Source organism: Hyperolius riggenbachi, chromosome 8 (genome assembly GCF_040937935.1).
Source record: "Hyperolius riggenbachi isolate aHypRig1 chromosome 8, aHypRig1.pri, whole genome shotgun sequence".
Classification (NCBI taxonomy): Eukaryota; Metazoa; Chordata; class Amphibia; order Anura; family Hyperoliidae; genus Hyperolius; species Hyperolius riggenbachi.
The window spans coordinates 106,785,910-106,807,189 of NC_090653.1; the positions used below are offsets into that span (position 1 = coordinate 106,785,910).

At 40.4% G+C, this 21,280-nt stretch overlaps 1 protein-coding gene across 1 annotated transcript in view; it reads left to right on the forward strand.

The window, feature by feature from the left end:
• Positions 1-18,888, forward strand: part of CD40LG (CD40 ligand) — a 75,515-nt gene extending 56,627 nt beyond the window's left edge. The window contains exon 6 of the mRNA XM_068249576.1: positions 14,545-18,888. Coding sequence (XP_068105677.1) covers positions 14,545-14,930 — 386 coding nt within the window. The 3' untranslated portion in view covers positions 14,931-18,888. The remainder of the gene's footprint in view (positions 1-14,544) is intronic.
• Positions 18,889-21,280: the final 2,392 nt, after the last annotated feature.

Sequence of the window (21,280 nt, forward strand, 5' to 3'; positions counted from 1 at the left end):
ACATAGCAACACAATGCGTTGCCAGATACACAGCTGACTTTGCGTCTGTACAGCCCCGCCCATCGATGTCGCCCAAGGGGATTGGGTACTGATTCCCACTTGGCGACATCTATTACAAGGGCTTACGCACCTTTATCAATTAAGTTTTTTTCTTTTTTTTTTCTTACAGAAGATATTCTCACACCTTATGAATAAAATAAATTTTAAGCCCTCAACAAGCAAGAAAATACTTTAAATGAGTTTGAGATCCCTTTTCCCCCCAACGTTTTAGTACTTTTTCAATCATTAGGTGCTCAAAAGGTATTTTGTAGATAAGATGAAAAATTATCTCCTGGGGGTAAACTCAGGAGAAAAGTTTATTGAATTTGTGCTGTGTTCAGTTTGGAACGTCCACATTAATAAAAAAGAAAATGTATGTGAAGAGGGGCCTATGGCCGCAGAGGAGAGGACAAGAGGCAGACATAATCTTAGTAGTACTAATGGGAAATAGTTCCTAAGGGAAATGTCCATGTAGTGCTGAGGTCTGCTTTAAAATAATATTCTATTTTTATTACAAAAAAAAACAGTTATTTAATTTGAGATCTACACATCACAAGCAAGTTTCCAAACTTCAAATTTGTTGTAGTGGTCCTTTGAAAGTTTGTGAATTTTTAAAAATTTTCCAGATCTTTGTATTATCAACTAAAATATTATCTGATCTTAAAACAATCCTTAAAAACTCAAGTAGAAAACATGGCCGTGTATTTATTGAAAAAATAGGATCCAACATATATGCACGTGGCAAAACTAACTGAATCCTTAGGATTGCCGTACAATTTAAAAGTGAAATCAGAGTTTAGTGTTTTCAATGATTGGAATGACAATGAAGTGTGTTAGAGAGACCCTATTTTCTTCAAACAATGGGGATCCAGAGCCTGATCACACATTTGTGCATGTGAATTATGGCTCAAACAAACATAGGAGGTGTCTGAGGACCTCAGAAAAAGTTGTCGCTGCCTTTAAAGCTAGAAAAGTTTACTAGACCACTTGTAAAGAGATTTGACTCCACCAATCACTAAATAATTGTTAAAGAAGAATAAAGTGAACGCTCTGGAATGATTGCGATAAGTCAGAGTCCTGACCTTAATCCTATTGAAATGTTGTGGAAAATCCTAACACACATGATAATATGAGGAAACTTAGTAATATCCAAGAGCTGAAGCTATTCTGTATAGATGGATGGACTAAAATTCCTCCGAATCAAAGTGCAGGACAGATCACCAGTTACTGTAAACATTTATTTGCACTTTTTGGTTTTATGCACAAGAGGGTGACTAAAAATGCTGAGCGTACGACTCACTTACTTTTGTCATATGCCGATATATATTTAATCTTTTTTTTTTTCAGTAAATACAGGATCAAATTTAATTTAATTTCTTTAACTAGGATGTCTTTCTATGAAAATCAGATGATGTTTTTGGGTACATTCATAAAAGGATATAGAACATTTTAAAGTGTTCTGAAACTTGTGAGCACCACTCTACCTTAATGATATCTTCAGAGACAGGCAGGTGCATAGCTCAGCCTTCCTGCCAGCAAGGTGAGTATCAGATCTATCATTATGTTGATTAGTGCAGCTGAAGCTCCTCCATAATTGCAAAATGATTTACTTTGTGCAGTTGCTTATACGGGCAGGAAAAGGGGAGTTGATAGGTCATTACTGGGCAGTCTTTATTTTACAGAGAGCTCTATGCTATTTGAGCATGAAGGCTATTTAAGAGACATACAGAGTAGGATACAAGCTGAAATGGAAAAATATGTTTACAGCATTAAATTGCAAAATGACTTCAGTACCCCTAATACAAGTCATAGCAATCTTCTTTTAATAGATTAGATGATGGTATTAGATTTGTGCTCATCATTTTTTTTTTTTTTTTTTTACAAAGGAGGCCACTGTCAGTTAATAGCCAGTCTTTTCCTGCTAGACAGTTAAGAGTCTGTTCACAGTCGAAGCAGGTCATTTTGGTGCGCTCTTCCACGCACTGCGCCTGATCTGGGCGACGCCATAGACATAATGTTAATATGTCTATAGCTGCGTAGCATTGTAATGCAGGTGCCGGCAATTGCCCGCCCCTGAATTACTTCCCCTCCAAGTTGATACAGAGGAGGAATAGTAATTAATGCCACCGTTATTTGGCCCACTCTGCGCCAAAATGACTGGGTGGCGATAATCCATGTACGCGTTCACAGTGGGTTTTGCCTTGCATTCCCTGTAAGAGCAGGAACACAACGTAATGGGAAAGCAGCACTGCTCGATATCCCATGCAGTAAAACATACAGTCAATGAAAAGTATGCTTCACTGCCACTGTTGATGGACATGTTCTCCACACAGTAAATCTCAATACATGTGAACGCTGTGCATTGCAGTGCCGAAAGCCGCATTAGAATGCAGCCGTTACACCACAATGCACCACTGTGAAATGTCTTGTAAAGCTAAACCTGTACCAGGAATCTGTTCAGTGGAAACGTTCTGAGAAAAGTTTCCTGACAAAAGCAATTTCGGCAACTAAATTCTAAAACTTCAACTCTCGTGATTTTGTTACTTCAAAAGAAAAGCATTCAGAAATATATTTATAGCCACTTTCGTCTCAGCCACATCATGAAGTACTTAGAACAGGAAGTAGGTTTGGTATGTGGTGTATAGCTCAGATGTTCCTGTCTGATACAGGCAAGAACCCATGATCTTAAAAACCTGTACCGATTGGAAGCATAGTAAATATAGTGGCATAAAAAACAACAACAGCACCCTGCCTGCACCAGCAGCCTTGTAATTGTGGCATGTGCAATGTGCTAATCAAACAGCGCTGTACATAATCTGCATTTATTCCCCTATTAGGGCATTAATGCAGCAGCCCGGAAATTAGATATCAATGTTATTACCTCATGTTATTCAGTTCCAGGATCCTGAGGTGTGATCTCAGGGCTTCTCAACTTGACCAAGCCCGATGGCTGGAGACACCTATGAGAATATGATTACTTGCCCAGCAGAGATGGGTCAATCAGATGCCAATGATTCCAACTTGGCTGCAAGTTTAATACAAATTGTAGGCAGCTTGGAATTCGACCAATTATAATTGGCAGGAAGTACACTTGATTGGCTCAGTAGAAAGTATTATTTGCAATGACCATCTCTAGTCTTGAGAAGTGGACCCTGGTTAAAACATTCATGGATTGTTCTTACAGTAGAGTCTTGGATATACGGCACTGATGGGGATCGGCTGATGCTGAATAAATGTGCTTTTTGGTTGCTTGAGACTCAATGTTAAAATAGGTATAGCTAATACAGTACTATACCCCACTACCGTATTTTTGGCATATAAGACACATTTTTCTCCTCCAAAATGGGGAGAACAAGTCACTGCGTCCTATAAGCCAGATACAGTCCCCAACTTGCAAATGCCCACCAATATGAACCGCCGACTTGCCTTGATGTTGGGACTACCTGTATTGTCCCTATGTCTCCTCCGTCCCCCGTCCCCCCCCCCCCTATTCTTCTGCTGATCGCGTCATCCACAGAAGCCGACACAAAGGGAACAGTGAGGGAAGGAGAGGTCTCTCATCGCTTCTGGCTATAATGGATTAGGTGAGACGTACTGCCGCTGCTCTCATTTATTCAGGGGGAGTGGGAGAGAACATGAATAGACAGGTAGGACAGAAGAGGACACATGGGGGACAGGAGGACACATGAAGCACACAAGTGGAAACATGAGGTACAAGGGGCACATGATAATTGGCAGAGATCATCTAAAATATGCTCCTGGACCATGGACACAGCAGGTTTATTATATTTTTTTTCCCCCCTGGGTTTTGCCCTCCTTGGTGCATCTTATAGTCTCGAGCATCTTGTACAGGTATGCTGCAAAATATGGTATCATACCAAGAACTCTCTATTAAATGTTAAAATGTAGTACTTGGAAGTATATTAACCTTGGGGAGACGTGGAACCCACTCTTAAAGCAGAGCCCACAAACAGCCTAAGAAGTTGGCGTTCAATCACCATTGCGAGTACTGCCAGTGATTTTGCTGGTTGGTTGAGAGTGTTGGTCATTTGAGTTCTGGATAACCAAGACTCTACTGTAGTGACTGTGTGGTGAAGATCAAGATTAACAATCCACCAGGTATTTTTATAAAGGGGCTGACAATAGTAAGCAAAGAGTAGCTGCAGCAGTATGAAGTAAAACTTAAGTAGCCAAAAAATGTTTAATTACTGTATTTTTTAGACTGTAAGACGCACCTAGGTTTAGAGGACAAAAACCAGGGGGAAAAATATATACTAAACCTGGTGCATCCATGGTGAAGGAGCATCTTGTGGATTACGCCCCCTTTGTACCTCATGCCCCCTTGTACCTCTTGTGTCTCCCTGTGTCCTCCTCTGTCCACCATGTGTCATCCTGTGTCCCTCTTGTGTCCACCTCTGTCCTCTTCTATGCCCCTTTGTGTCCCCCTGTGTCCTCCATTTGTCCCCATGTCCTCCTCTGCATGGGCACAGTACAGGGAATCCCTGACGGTTTGTAGGTTCATATTGGCAGGCGTTAAGTCAGGAACTCCCTGCATTTGGACTATAAAACAAAGTGACCTTTTCCTCACTTTTGGAGGAAAAAAAGTGAGTCTTATAGTCAAAAAATACAGACTTCAAAAAATTGACATTTATAAACGTCCTATTTGTGCACCATTAGTGCAAATAAGACATTTATATAAATTTCCATTCTACCAAATGCACGTAACGCATACCACGGGAGCATGTATGCATGTGCACTTTAAACCTTCAGCCTATAGCATGAAATGGTTAAAGGAATACTATCGATTGAAACGACTTTTTTTTTAAATACTCTATATTAGTGTACACATTACCACTAGTGCTAGGGGCACTTTATTTATTCACCCAAGTCTCTCTCTCGCTATCCCTGCTTAAAAATTCATTTCTCACACAGCTCATAGTAGTTTGGGTCACCCTGAGCTGCTTGGTTACTCTGTCACACAGCTCACAAATATATTTCACTGTGTCACTCACAGCATGCAGGAGACATGAGGAGAAATAGGCTGATCTAAGGTGGTAACAGGTAACTAAATGAGCTGTAATATTGCTGGAATATAACTAGCTATAACACTAGTCTGTGTTTACACTCAGACTGGTTGCCTGGCTGCCTGCTTGTGGTGATTCACTCCAGGCTGCATCCACTTTACAAGCTGCTGTAATGGGAATGGCTATACTGGGCTGGGGTGCCATTTCGGACTGGGACATCTGACTTCAGGGAAATGCAGGGAGGGATAGAACGATCTGGGGGCTTCCACTGGGGACCGGGTTACCTGGGGGCATATCTAACTACAGGGGAGCACATAGTGTCCCCCCTCAGAATTATAGGCCCTCCCCCAAAAAAAGGCCTAGCACATTGTCTGGGGGTATAAGACAGTGTCTTATTTTGGGGGAAACACAGCAGCAATGGCACATAACTCAGAACTGTGCAGGCGCAAGATCCAAACCACATGAGTACAGTGAAAGCAAGCGCAGCTCGAAACTTGCAACTGTGCAACTCAGAATAGCTGTGCTCTACCTGGAGGAACTTCCAGAAGGCACAGCAGTTAGAAGGACCGGGTGGAGGGGAGGCACCTCAATGGACAAGGGGCAGTGCTAGGACACGTCTGAGAAGGTAATCTAGACCACCATGGGCTTCACTTAATAGGTTTTCCTCAGGGGTTCTTTAGAGTTGAAGAGTCAGAGCATAATGGAAATCGTAATAGCATATAGTATGACTTTTTTAGTATTATATTATAAAAGTTGTGAAAAAGAACTGTTTTTTTTGTTGTTTTCTTTTAGTCTGTACCCCATCTGAGAACATTCCAAAACATCCTGTTCTAACAGGACATCTGTCTCAAGGTCCACCAAGATTCATATGAGAGCCACAGCCGGCATATTGTGCAGTGGATAAAACTTACACCTTGCAGTGCTGGGACCCTGGTGAAAATTTAAGCCAGGTTACTATTTGCATGGAGGATGTATGTTCTCCCCATGCTTGTGTGGCTTTCCTCTAGGCACTACATTCCAAAGCATACCAACATGTCGATTATAGTTAGATTTTGATGGACATATGACTATGGTAAGGATTAGATTATAAGCCTCTCTGAGCAACAGCTAATAACAAAACTTTATCATCTGCAAAGCACTGCAGAAGATTACTGTGCTATATAAATACTAAATAAACTTAAAGGAATCATCAGCCAATATTAATGCAAATCCGATTTACTTACCTGAGGCTTTCTCCAGCCTTAGCAGCTGTCTGTCCCATGCTGACAGCTCCATTCGCAGCCGCCGGCCCAGGGTCCCCGCACGGTGCAGAGGACGAGCTCGAGGTCGTTCTTACTGCGCCTGCGTAAATCGCCGTTGTCAATCAAGCCCACATTGTCCGCGGCATACTGCGTAGGTGCAGAACTACTGTGCCTGCACAGTACGCTGCGGACAACTTGGACTTGATTGACAGCGGCGCTTCACGTAGGCGCGGTAAGGACGACCTCGAGGTTGCTCTCTGCACCGTGCGTGGACTCCGGGCCGGCGGCTGCGAACGAAGCTGTTAGCGTGGGACAGACAGCTGCTAGAGGCTGGAGAAAGCTCCAAGTAAGTAAATCGGATTTGCATTAATATTGGCTGATGATTCAAGTATTCTATATCTGGAGTTTGACCTAGTGAACTGCTGAACAGATGTCAAGTTCTCACAATTACGAAACGACATCAGAATACCCAGATAGTTCCTGTGACCAAGAACCACTAGGAGCATCAATGATTGCTGCTCTTCTCTTTGTATACACTTGCTAGGGTCAGCAGCCCATACTTCCATCGACTAGAGTACAGAGTGTCTATTAACAGAAACGTTCTTCAAAGATAAACATCCACAGATCAACACTTGATCTGCTCATGCGTATGTTCTCAGGATGACCAGAATTACTGGCAACATCAGTGGGCAATTACTGCGCCACAAAACAAACCGGCAAATAAAAGTGAAAAACAAATCACAATGACGAATGGAAAGATTTTCATCTAGGTCAACACCCGTCTTCATTGCTCGAATGCAAATATTAATTTGTCAGTTTCATATTGACACTTAAGTTCAGCAGCGCTGGTGCGGGGGCGTTACATTTATATTTGTGATGGGTAAGCAATTCTAAAATTAAGCCATGTGGGATAGTGGTGAAGCATGAAATAGGTACAATTGGAGTATGCAATATAAACTGCAGAATAACCTGCGTAAATTCTTACTGCATGAGGAGTAGAGGGCAATGCATTGCATGTATTGGTATTTTGCTCTACTCAACACGTGGTAAGACTTTACGCACATAATTTTGCTCAATGCAGTTTATTGCATACACTCCAGTATGCCATTACACTAGTGTCTTAGGCTGTATTTCCACGTCATGTGAACCTCTGCGCTTTTTCCATCTGGAAACACTGTGGTGTTGCGTTGCAAATACTGTAAAAACAGGAGAGCTCCGGAGGGTGAAAAGTGGCATTGAGAATGAGTGCGATGCAAAGCATACAATAAGTCATACAGTACATAAAAAGTAAGCTTCACAGCAACTGTAAATGTGCATGTTATCCAGTAAAGCACAGCATGCTACACATTATTCCAACGCATTACGTTGCACCACGGTGGTAACACGAAATTTAATACCCATACTTTTCCTGCACTGAATCTGATTGTATAAAAATTCATAGTATAATTATTTTAACTTTTGGTACAAAACTTCATTGTAACGATTGGTGTAACAACACAGACGTCTGATTATGTGTGATCTGCAGTATCACCGATAATACAGACGCTATACCTGATTATGTGGTGATCTGCAGAATCACCAATAATGCAAGTATAGCTAGCAGAATAACAAGGTGTATAGTACTTGGTGCAACAGTAACTGAATAGTTTGACTAAACCTCACCAGAGGAGCTGGTGGGTACTATTGGTACAACAGTAACTGAATAGTTTGACTAGATCTCACCAGAGGAGCTGGTGGGAACTATTGGTACCCCAGTAACTGAATAGTTTGACTAGACCTCACCAGAGGGGCTGGTGGGTACTATCAGTGAGCACCTTACCAGTGACAAGGGCTCACTGGTGAGTAAAGTGGTCAGACAGGCTAGGATCGGTAACAGATAGGCAGGAACAGTACAGAATCGGCAGTCAAGAGAGTAGTGATAATTCAGGCAGAGTTCAGCAACAGAGTCAGATGGGCAGAGGTACAGAATCGAATAGCAAGAGCAAGGTCAGAGATAAGCCAGAGTCATACACAGAATATCAATTATAACAATAATACAATAATCCTAGTCTTGTGTGAAATCCCTGGTTTCCTCCCAGATCAAAGCACACCGGATACTGGCCACTAACAGTCCAATTTCTAGCGAAAAATCGTTCGAGCGATCAGAAATTCTGATCGGATTGGTTGTAAATAATCTCCATTGGTGGACACAATCGATTATGAACGAGTGAAAAAAATATAGCCCGAATGAATTTTCGTCGAAGGAAAATTTGGATTTTCTTGGTGGTCGTGATAGATAGGAAGCAATGATTGGTTAGTTGATGGTGTAGTGAACGATTTTTCGTCCGATCAGAATTTCTGATCGCTCGAACGATTTTTCACTAGAAATTGGACCGTTAGTGGCCAGCTTAAGGTCTGAGCGCTAACACATAAGCATTCGCAACAGCAGACAGGTTGCGAGTGAATACCAAAGGCTTTTGAAGCAGAGGAGACCCCACGGCCGCGCCCACTCTAATCAGTCAATCCGGAGCGCCGTGAGTCACCTCTGACGTCAGCCGACTGGCTGGTCAGCTGACGCGCCTCCTCCCAGCATAAAGGTCCTGTCTACGCGCGCGCCCGCGCAATGCAGCAACCCTCTGGGCAAATGACAATCCCGTTCTCGGCGTACTAGACGCCAGAGAAACAGGAAAACTCCCCGAGCAGGAAAGCAAGGCGGCTGCGGAGACACCCTGCGTGCCCGCAGCCGCCGCTTCAGCGAATGTTACAATCATGTTCTGTTCTTCAAGTTTAAGTGAAGAAACGTGTTTATTTTATTTTATTTGGATTATTATGTCTCCTCCTAACCACCTCAAAGGTCCAATATTTATGGATAAATTATTCTTTACAAAAGTTAATTAATGTGGAAAGTGTGCGTTTATCTACTTTAAAAAAAAAATGTATCTTCACCCATTCCTTTCGATTGTAAGCTCGCAAGGGCAGGGCTCTCTCACCCTTTTGTGTCTTGGAATTTTATGTATTTAATAGCTTGCTCTCGGTTATACATTTTATTCATCATGTTACATCTATCATTGTAATCATCAGTTCTATATTTTGTACCAACGTCCATATTTGATGTATATCACAGTATGATTATGTACCCCTTGTTTGTTTTCCTATATTGTACAGCAAAATCGTCAGTTGTTAGTGCTGTGCTTACCCTTTCCTCAGAATTAACTCAAATATATATATATATATATATATATATATATATATATATATATATACACATACGGATTTAACCTTAAGGCACTGTAGGCACGTGCCTACAGGCGCCTGATGATGGAGGGGCGGCTCGCTCCCCTACCGTAGTGCCTCCCTACTTCCTTATGCTGAGTCCTGATAAGAGTGTAACTGAGAGTTTAGTGTCCTGGCTCTTGGCATTCCACTGACAAGATCTCCCTTCAGTCAGGGGCACCTCTAGCTACTTAATACTGGGGGTACCTCTGGCTACCTAATCCTAAGGGACACCTGTAGTTACCTATGGCAGGGAATGGAACTAAGAGAGAAGTGACAGCTGGGCCAGACAGCACACTTGCGGTGCAGTGTGGCGGGGGTATGTGGGCTCCTGGAGGGCGAAGTTTAGGGTGCCAGGACATCTGTGCCTATAGGTAGAGACTAGAGAGGAGAAGAAATAATCGAGAGCCCCCGATAGTGTATTACTGGTAACAATGGGCACAAATGATGAAGATAAGTTATACTCACAAGTCTGGGTTGCCGAGAGTAGGCAACCACTAATATCGCAAGCAGGAAGATAAAACCTGTCCCCGCTCAGGCTAAAAAGTCGCTCTCCGTAGAAGAAAAGGGTGTCCACATCCATCCACCAGGTGAATATTTTTGTAGTAAAGAGTACAGAGGCGCCAACAGAATAAAAGTAGCATCAATTAAAAACCAAATAAAATGTCGGTGGTAATGGTGGGCTAACCCACCCAACAATCATCACAACCAATTTGTACGATAGGTATTAAATTTAATATATATTCCAAAAAAGAAAAAAAAAACCACAGTTTGCAACGCGTTTCACAGTTCCCAAGCCAGCTTCCTCAGGCAACAAAGCATACACAGATAGGAGCAACAGATCAGTTGGATATACTGGTGTAGCGCCTCTGTCCTGTTTTTAATCTAAGTATAAAATAAGGGTTTGACACATATATGGGTTTTTTGAGTCACTTGCAGAAACACTTATGTGGATATAGCCCTGGTGGCAAGACTGGCTGTACATGCGAAGTATTAATTCATCCTGAGTTGCTTGCAGAAACATCCATGTGATTGAAACCTTGTTGGCAGATGTCGGCTGTTGATAAAAAGTAGTGTTCTGGTGAGCAGGGACAGGAGGGGGGGGGGGGGGGGGGGGTGGCTGGGGAGTGCCTGAGCCGGTTGTGGACGCCCATGTGTATGCACATCTTGGTTTGAGTAGCGGTCGGTGGTTTGTCACAAAAGGGTGATAGAATAAGAAATACAGGCTATACTATATATATATATATATATATATATATATATGTATATATATATATATATAAAATTTTCCTATTTTGTACAGCGACACGGAATATGTTGGCGCTTTATAAATAAATAATAATAATTTGTTTACCCAATATATATTACTTGCCAATGAACTTTAAATTGGAACTACTGTATAATTATGCAGTTAAAAACTTGTGTCCAAAATTCCTACTGTATAGTTAGTGCAAATTAATGTCATCTTTGTAAAAAACACTTTTTATAGTCCTGCTCAGGAAGTACTGGAAGCTGCCATCTTGCACAATAATGTAATATCCAGTTCAATCTGTAAGCAACACTTAACACTAATTTCAGATTGCACAGATCTGTGTTTGCAGCTTGCACACAACAGCTCTCTTAAAGGACACCTGAGGTGAAAATAAACAAATGAAAAACAAGTGCATCTATCCTCTTTCTCCTAAAAATGACTTTTAAGATATTTCACAATTTTATTTTATATTTAAATCTACTTTTTAAGTTTTTACTGTTTTATTGTTTTTGCTCATTAAAATATGCCAGAGCTCAAAACTATTGACCCTTTTTATCTTTCATGCTATCAGAAGCCATTTTCTGCCAGGAAAGTGTTTTATAGTTGTAATTTTTTTTATCAGTGAGGGTCACACTGTAGTCTGACTCAGTCCTGACCCAGACAGGAACTGCCACTTACATAACTGATGTTTAACTCTTTCAGACAGAGAAAGAAAAAAGGACCACAGCATAGTTATTTGTGTGCTAGGCACTGTACATACATGTCACCTCGAGTATCCTTTAAGCCTTACCGCCTACACTCAGAGATAAAAGAATCTTGGCAGCCTGGAAAGACCGGTGCTGCAATGTAGAACTGCACAGCTCAGTAACTAATATGGCTCTCGGCAGAAAATGAAAGTACAACTATTAATCAATTCTGTTACTTTTTAAAACAGAAGTTTGTTCTTAAAACTTAAATGATGTCACTAATCTATATGACAAAAAGGGAAATTTTGACGGTAATGAACCACTTTATGAGCCACACATGTAACGGACTAGATTTATTTTATAGCTGAGACATACTTTACTGCATAGTTAAAAGTGACTGTTTGAAAATTGCAGAGAGGAGTAAAATTACAAATAGAAAGTCTGTAGACTAAATAACTTGAACAAAAAGCTTACGTTGTATTTTAACCACTTGCCGACCGCGCACTCATAACGCGCGTCGGCAAAGTGGTAGCTGCAGGACCAGCGACGCACATCTGCGTCGCCGGCTGCAGGCTAATTAATCAGGAAACAGCCACTCGCGCGAGCGGCTGCTTCCTGTCAATTCACGGCAGGGTGCTCCGTGAATAGCCTGCGGGCCGCCGATCGCGGCTCACAGGCTAAATGTAAACACAAGCGGAAATTATCCGCTTTGTTTACATTTTACAACGCTGCTAACAGTAGCAGCGTTGTACTAGATCAGCGATCCCCGGCCAATCAGCGGCCGGGGATCGCTGTCACATGACAGGCAGGAGTCTGTTAGAGGCTGCACAGGACAGATCCGTTCCTGTGCAGCCTCCGATCTCCGGGGCAGGGAGGGAGAAGAGGGAGAGGGGAAATCCTGCGGTGGAGGGGGCTTTGAGGTCCCCCCCCCCGCCACTCACACACATGCAGGAGCGATCAGACCCCCCCCGCACATCATCCCCCTAGTGGGGAAATAAGGGGGGCGATCTGGTCGCTCTGCCTGTTATTTGATCTGTGCTGGGGGCTGTAGAGCCCACCCAGCACAGATCTTAGAATTCAGCGCTGGTCCTTAAGGGGGGGGGGGGGGGGGTAAAGGCTGAGTCCTGAAGTGGTTAAAGTACAACTGGCCATTGCCATTGTTAACAATTAAAAATAATCCATCAATACTCCATGGAATATATTGTATTAAAAGGAACTCTGGGTGTCAGACCTATGGAAGCTGCCATATTTATTTCATTTTAAACAATACCAGTTGCCTGGCAGTCCTGCTGATCTTTCTGGTCAGTAGGGTCCAATTAACACACCTGAAACAAGCATGCAGATAATCTTTTCAGATTTGTCAGATATCTCATCTGAATGCTTGTTCAGGGTCTAGGGTTTAACGTATTAAAGGCAGAGGAGCAGCAGGACAGCCAGGCAATGTGCATTGTTTAAAAGTAAACAAACATGTCAGCCTCCATATCCCTCTCACCTCGGGTTCCCTTTAAGCAGTTTGTTGAGTTTTTTTTTTTTTTTCAATGCAGAATTTTCAAACCTTACAAATAAAATACCCTTAAAACTCCCACCAAGCAAGACATCACTAAAAATAAGTTTTATATTACTGTTATACTCATTTTTAGTTTTTTTTTTTTTTTTAGTGCTAAGTGCTGAAAAGTATATAATTTTTTTTTTAGATAAGATTAAAATAACCCCCCTTGGAGAAAAATTAATTGGATAAGGTAAAAAGCATATGGAGGCTGCCATTCATTAGCCTATAACTTTATCACTACTTATCACAATGAACTGATCTATATCTTGTTTTTTCGGCTACCAATTAGGCTTTCTTTGGGGGGTACATTTTGCTAAGAGCCACTTTACTGTAAATGCATTTTAACAGGAAGAATAAGAAAAAAACGGAAAAAATCATTATTTCTCAGATTTCAGCCATTATAGTTTTAAAATAATACATGCCTCCATAATTAAAACTCACGTATTGTATTTGCCCATATGTCCTGGTTATTACACCGTTAAAATTATGTCCCTATCACAATGTATGGCGACAATATTTTATTTGGAAATAAAGGTGCATTTTTTCCGTTTTGCATCTATCACTATTTACAAGTTTAAAATAAAAAAAATATAGAAATATTTCATCTTTACATTGATATTTAAAAAGTTTAGACCCTTAGGTAAATATTTACATGTTTTTTTTTATTGTAATTTTTTTTTTTTTTTATATTAAACATTTTATTTGGGTATTTTTGGGAGGGTGGGATGTAAAGTATAGTTTTATAATGTAATTGTGTGTTTTTAATTTTTTTTTTAATTTTAGTTGTAGTTTTACTTTTTGGCCACAAGATGGCGGCCATGAGTTTGTTTACATGACGTCACTCTAAGCGTAACACACGCTTAGAGTGACGCATCGGGGAGGGAACGGCCAGAAAAAGCACAGCTTCCGAGAGAAGCTGTCGCTTTTTCAGCAGGGGAGAAGAATCAGTGATCGGGCACCATAGCCCGATACATTGATTACTTGGCTACCGAATCCGCGGCCGGGAATGCGCGATCGGCCGCGGGAGCGCACGCATGGTTCCTGGACGTAGTTTCTACGTCCAGGAACCAAAATAGGTTAAACAATACCAGTTGCCTGGCTGTCCTGCTGATCTGCTATGCATCAGTAGTGTCTGAATAACACACCTGAAATTAGCATACACCTAATCTAATCAGATTTGTGTCTAATCTGCATGCTTGTTCCGGATCTATGGCAGCAAAGGATCAGCAGGATAGCCAGGCAACGTGCATTGTGTTTAAAAGGAAACAAATAAAATGTCAGCCCTCAGGTCTTTTACTGTTGGTTCCCTTTAACTTTTGAAGGACTTTCTGAAAAGTTTTACAGTAAATTACGAATATATTTCGCTTTCAATGTGTGATCAAGCGACACCTCGAGGTGTTTTCATTCAAATCTGTGATTACTTTTAATCATTGGTGATTACCTTTTTATTGTGATTAATGGTAAAGGATTACTGCTAACACATTGCTCTTTTTCCCTACAGGTCTCCAATGGCAAGAGAAAGGTTATTTAACCCTGCACAATCAAATAGGCTATACAAATGGCAGAGTGAGAGTTGAAGTGCCTGGAGCGTATTATGTTTATTCCCAAGTTACTTTTTGTGCAAATTCAACTCAGTTTCTGAAAGCACCCTTTGTACAATACGTCTATCTGAAGAGAGAGAATGAAGCAGACAGGATTCTATTGAAAGGAGCAAACACATTTATCTCACAAACAGCAAACTGCGCACTTCATTCGTCTCAACCCGGAGCTATATTTACCCTCAGAAAAAACGATCTTGTATATGTCAGGGTGACAGATCCAGCCTGCGTCACCTACAGCCCAGAGTACACGTACTTTGGTATGTTTAAGGTGGGAGATACATCCTGATCTACAGAACAATAGCAGAGAATATATACAAAGTGTGTGTGTGTGTGTGTGTATACATACATACATACATACATACATACATACATACACACACACACACACACACACACACAAGGGTCGTCCGAAAAGTTAAGTAACAGCCATTTTCAACTAATCCATTAAAGGGGCACGATGGTGAAAAAAGTTTAAAAAATGTAAAAACCATATGTGCTCATACATACACTTGTTCCAGAGTAAATGCACTGTCCTTTTTTTTACTTCTTGTATAGCCATCACTTACAATACTTATTACAATCTGGAAGCTCTTAATCTCTTACCATCAGCCTTTGGATTAGTCCATCTCCTCATGAGGGATTCTAAAGTTTCTTGTGATTGTTCCAAAAGCACTCCCTGGAAAGGATCTATACAAATATGCCAGGCAGGCTGCCTACTCATGTGCACACTATTCTGGAAGTTGAACTACACACCCCTGCCATTCAAGAAGTGTTTTTGAAAATAAAATAAATCCTATGAATCCCCCCATGAGGAGATGGACTAGCCCAAAACCTGTAGGTAAGAGGGTCAGAATTGGTGGATCATAGGGCTTGCTGTAAGTGACCGCTACATAGAAAGTAAAAAGTTAAGCGCTTTACAAATGTTATTTGTTGTTGTTGTTGTAGTAAATGCTTGTTCAGGGTCTAATGGGTTTATGGCTAAAAGTATTAGAGGCAGAGGATCAACACAACAACCAGGCAATGTGCATAGTTTAAAAGGAAATTAATCTGGCAACCAGCATATTCCTCTCACCTCAGGTGTGCTTTAAGTTCATCTTTAAATGTTACCAGAGATTAATGTGCTTATAGAAATGAAAGTTCTCATTGTTTAATAAGTCCACTTCCTCTCACTATTCCTCCCCTTTAATGGCATCCTCTGTTTTCAGCCACTCCTCCATCAGATTCTGCCCGGCAAGATCAAAAAAGCACATGACCTGTCGTGTGTACCCAGCAAAGGTGCTTCAATCAGTCCTGTGACATAATGCGGCCTTTATAATATGCAGCCTATTATCGCTCACCAAGGCAGCCACATAGCAGCACAAAAGTATGTCATATAAGCCATTTCCAGACCCTGAACTCTACTGAGATAATATAAACAGAGTTTCGGGTTAAGATAATAATTAAAGTGGATCCGAGATGAACTTTTATTTATTGCATAATTGTGTTCCTTTCCTATAGTTTATAGGGCATTCCTCAAGCCAAATACTTTTTTGTTTTTGTTTTAATACTCGAATTCCCAATAAACTAAAGAAGCCCCACCCACAGTTTTCAGAGAGCCTTGGCAGTAGCAAGGGCTCATGGGAGCTCAGTCTGGGCAGGAGGAGGGGATGTATTACTAGCCAGAGATTTCAGAGGCAGAGAGGAGGAGGGGGATTTGTTTTTTTCAGTCTGAGTGCTGAATGTGCAGATAAGCCTGCCTCTGTGTAATGTTTACAAACAACATGGCTGCTGTCATTGTATCACAGGAAGAAATAATCATATTCTATTAAAACAGTATGCAGACAGATTTGCTGTTTAGACCATCTAAACTGTACATAAGATATATAGACAAGTTACTTGTTATAGTTAGTTTTTCATCTCAGATCCGCTTTAAGAGTGCCTTGCAAATCAACCCCTTAGTTCTTTATTTTTAGAGGCTTTTATTTAACAGGCTAATATTAGCATCGCTACTGTTCTCCAGCAGGCGTCCACATTTTTTTATAGAAAAAAAATTCCTATGGGCACCCAAACCTTCACAGCACTGCTCGTGCCCAAATTTCCTGTTTCGATTTCTACCCATTAGGGTGGTAACAGGCCAATGTACCAAGTATGAACGCTCTCGAAAATATATGTTGCCATGTGAAAATTTGAAAAAAATAAAAAATAAAGTTTCATTCCACGGTTAAAGGGTTATAAGGCAATCATAAGATGGGGACACAAGGTTTGTGGGTATGTTGTCCAACCAATCAGAATTTACACATGCTAGACTTCATCTCTTGCCCTTTATTATTTTTTTTTTTACTGTTGCAAATTTTCATTTCTCTGATAGAGATTGCTTTTCCCATTTTACGCTCTATAAAACGTACATTTCACTTAGTCAGACAAACTCCTCTCACTTTGATAAAACATCAAGAAGATTTGAGTCAGGATGATACCATTTATTGGCCAACTTAGAATAAGAGAATGTATCATCCTGACTCAGAACTTCTTGTTTTTACTGATGGCTAACAAGGTACAATACTTTACTGCTACTACTTTGATGAAACATGTCAGTATCTTTAATCTCTCTTAATATGCATCATCACTTACATTTCACCTAGACCTCCCAACAAGACACCTAGTTTCTGACATGAGTAGTCTCAGTGCATTTCCCTTACCACATTTTATTTCTTAGAACTCCATTGACTAGCCATTTTAATTAAAGGAACACTAAGCCTAAAACGCAAGTTGTCAAGTATATGAGGTGCCAGTAGCATTTAGCACTCATATGTAAAAGCCATCAAAACGTAAACGTTATCTCAACTTTCATGGAGAAAATAAAAACAGTTCCCTTCAGGATAACTTTATACATTACAATTATCTTAGGAAAATGTTTGCTCTCACTGCTGTAAAGATAGACCAGTGGAACAACCGTTGTGCATCTGAGTGAGCACCTGACAGGAAGTGGTAAATTGCTTGTACCTCCAGATAACCAGTAAGTTTGTGAATTGAAAATGTGTCAGGTGCTTGCACAACTGCACTATCTTCTATTAGAAATGTGCACCTCTCACCATTGAATCTCTATAATAACAACACTGCCAGGAGGTTTGGCCCCTGCTTTGCCCTCAAGCATAAGAACATGGCAGAAATGGGAATAAAATGGTCATGTTAGGTTAATGCATGCTTTAAATGACAAAAAGTCGCTTGTGTCTCCATACTTGTTTTATTTATATGTATCATTGTTTGTAATAGAAGTAATATTACATTTATTTTATACTAACTCCCCCGCCCCCCAAACGTAACAGGCTGTGGACCCCTCAACCTCGCAAACCCTTCCTACTATACTCATCTCTTAGGATCTTCAACGTCCTAGACCCCACCATCTGGCTGGACAGACAATCCAAACCAACTCCAAGCCTGTGTTAATTGCAAAAGCCACACATCCAATTTAGATTGGCCAATTACTGACCAATTTTACCACTTCATGTAGTATGAGGGCCGATAGATTTTAAATGCTACAAATAGATTGTATAGGTAACCTATCATACTACATGGAAGTTGTAAGATTGGACAATCAAAACTAAATGTGTGTATGCACCCTTAAGCCTGGTACATGCATCCAACTTTGCCTGGCCAATCATTGGCCAGTTTTACCACTTCAATCTAGTATGAGAGCTTATCTGCATAATCTGTTCATTATATTCAAAATCTATCGGCCCTCATACTACATTAATGTTTAATCAAGCTTTAATCATGGTCATATGAGAGGGTGGCTGCCTGGTAAGGTGAGAAGACTGCAAAAACCAAAACTTGTGGAAACCAGCAGTAGGGAGGCAGTTAGAATTGTAGCATTAGACTTTTTGAAGACGTTAGTAGAGGCAGTTAATGTGATATAGAGGTAGAGTTACACTTAAATAGTTTAGGACAGGCATGGGCAAACTTGGCCCTCCAGCTGTTAAGGAACTACAAATCCTACAATGCATTTGCCTTTATGAATCATGAATGTGGCTGTCAGACTCCTGCAATGCATTGTGGGACTTGTAGTTCCTCAACAGCTGGAGGGCCGAGTTTGCCCATGCCTGGTTTAGGATGTCTCAGTGGAATCTTTATAGGTATAAAGAAGCACATTATTCTCTGTGAACATAAATTAAATGGATAACTGTAAATAAAATATTTTATACCATTTGTCTTACTGTATATATATTTATAAATGGAAAAATCTGTATTTTTTATAGATGGAAAACAATTTGTACAGCTTTTAAATTATTAAAATTTGTGTAAATACTTTGTCATTTTTTTGTTCTTTTATGAATAGTTCTGCAAAACAAATATTAAAGGAAACCTGAGATCTTGTAAATGTGTTTATTTATACTTACCTGGGCCTTCCTCCTGCCCCATGAGGTGCAGGGGCTCCCTCACCGTCCTCTCTGTTCTGCCACTATGCAATTTTTGTTCTTTTATGAATAGTTCTGCAAAACAAATATTAAAGGAAACCTGAGATCTTATAAATGTGTTTATTTATACTTACCTGGGCCTTCCTCCTGCCCCATGAGGTGCAGGGGCTCCCTCACCGTCCTCTCTGTTCTGCCACTATGCAATGCGTTTCATCAGGCAGTGAGTAAAACAGCTTATCTGAAGCGCAAAGCAAGTATGGTGCCAAACTTTTACCTGTTCAAAAACATTTTTTTCTTAGAATTTTTTAAATCTATTTTCTCAAAAACTACAAGGTCTTTTTGAAATTTGTTCAGTCTTGTTCTCATTTGTTTCTGGTTTGCGCAAATGTGCTTTTGCAATTCCTGCAAAAAATGTTTAATAACGTCCACAAAAAAAAAAAAGTGAAACTTAGGAATGTATTACATGAAATCAATTTCAAATTCGTTATTACAAATAATCATAATTGCGAAGTTTTAAGAAACTGAAATGAGCACATTACAATCATCACTAGGATGGAAGAAGGCACAAAGGTGGACAGGAAAGCAGATTTGGTAGAGAGGGACAACAGTGGAGGCAGAGATGGCACAGAGGGGGACAATAAAGGCACAATGGAACAGAGGTGACATGGGGGGGGGGGCATAGAGGAGGTACAGGGGACAGAGATGGCACAGTGTTTCAACTTATAAACAGATTCAGGTTAAGAACAAACCTACAGTCTTGTTCATTAACCAGGGACTAACTGTAATAGTATGTATAGTTTGTCTGTTTTTCAGTTTTAAAGTACGTTTAATTGTACGTTTTGATACTGTTAATCGACAGGAATAAAGGTTATTTAAAATTGTATACCCTGAGCGGCAGCATAGCGTTTTTTTGTATTTCAGTTTTAAAGTGCCACAGAATATGCACTTTACAACTGCAATAACTAATCTACAATAATAATACCAACTAGCTAAGTACACAAGTTGACACAAAAGACATACTGGCAATATATAAAAGATATACTGGCAATATAGAAACCGCTGCATTTACTGGAAGGACTGGTGAGCCTGATGGCTAAATTTAAAGAAGTGACATGATGAGATAGACATGGGTATGTATAGTGCCTAGCACACAAATAACTATGCTGTGTTCCTTTTTTTCTTTCTCTGTCAGGAAGAGTTAAATACCAGGGGCTTGATTCACAAAGCGGTGCTAACCTACTTAGCACGTCTAAAGTCTTTAGACGTGCTAACCAGGGTGCTAAGTAGGTTAGCACCGGATTTCTCAATTGAGAAAACCGGTGCTAACCTACTTAGCACCCTGGTTAGCACGCCTAAAGACTTTAGACGTGCTAAGTAGGTTAGCACCGCTTTGTGAATCAAGCCCCAGGTATGTAAGTGGCTGACTCAGACAGGAAGTGACTACAGTGTGACCCTCACTGATATGAAATTCCAACTATAAAACACTTTCCTAGCAGAAAATTGCTTCTGACAGCAAGAAAGAGATAAAAAGCGGAATTTCATATCAGTGAGGGTCACACTGTAGTCACTTCCTGTCTGAGTAAGGACTGAGTCAGCCACTTACATATCTGATATTAAACTCTTTCTGACAGAGAAAGAAAAAAAAGGAACACTGCCTAGTTATTTGTGTGCTAAGCACTGTACATGCACATGTCTATCTCATTATGTCACATGTCAGTTCGGGTATCCTTTAAGTCTTATTTTTATTCCACAGTAAAGTAAGTGTTTGGAGCTAGTTCTGCTACTATTTCCAAAGAAATGATGATCTAAAAACATTCCCTACAGAGGGAAAAGAAGTCACACAATCTGTTATTTAAAAAATGGTTTATTGAAAATGTCAAGTAGCAATAAAAAAGTAATAGAAAACCAAACAGAAACAGCAACACAATAAAAGATAAAATTGCCGTTTTGCAGTTTTTTTTAGCACAACAAACACACATAATATATACATAACGTAAACAGCAAAAATTCAAAACATGCTCTTAATGATCCCATGGCTTATTTTCCACTTGTAACATTATCTTTGGGTTCCAATTGCTTGCATAATTTTCTGTTTAGGAAAGCCACTTTGTGACTTTCTATCACAATCCTGAATGACCACAGTCCAACTGTAGTCTTAGATCTAAAGACCAGATATGCTCAAAAATAACTCAGGCTTAAATTATACTAACTATGTAGGGAGTTGTTTGAGGCAAAAATTCTGTGT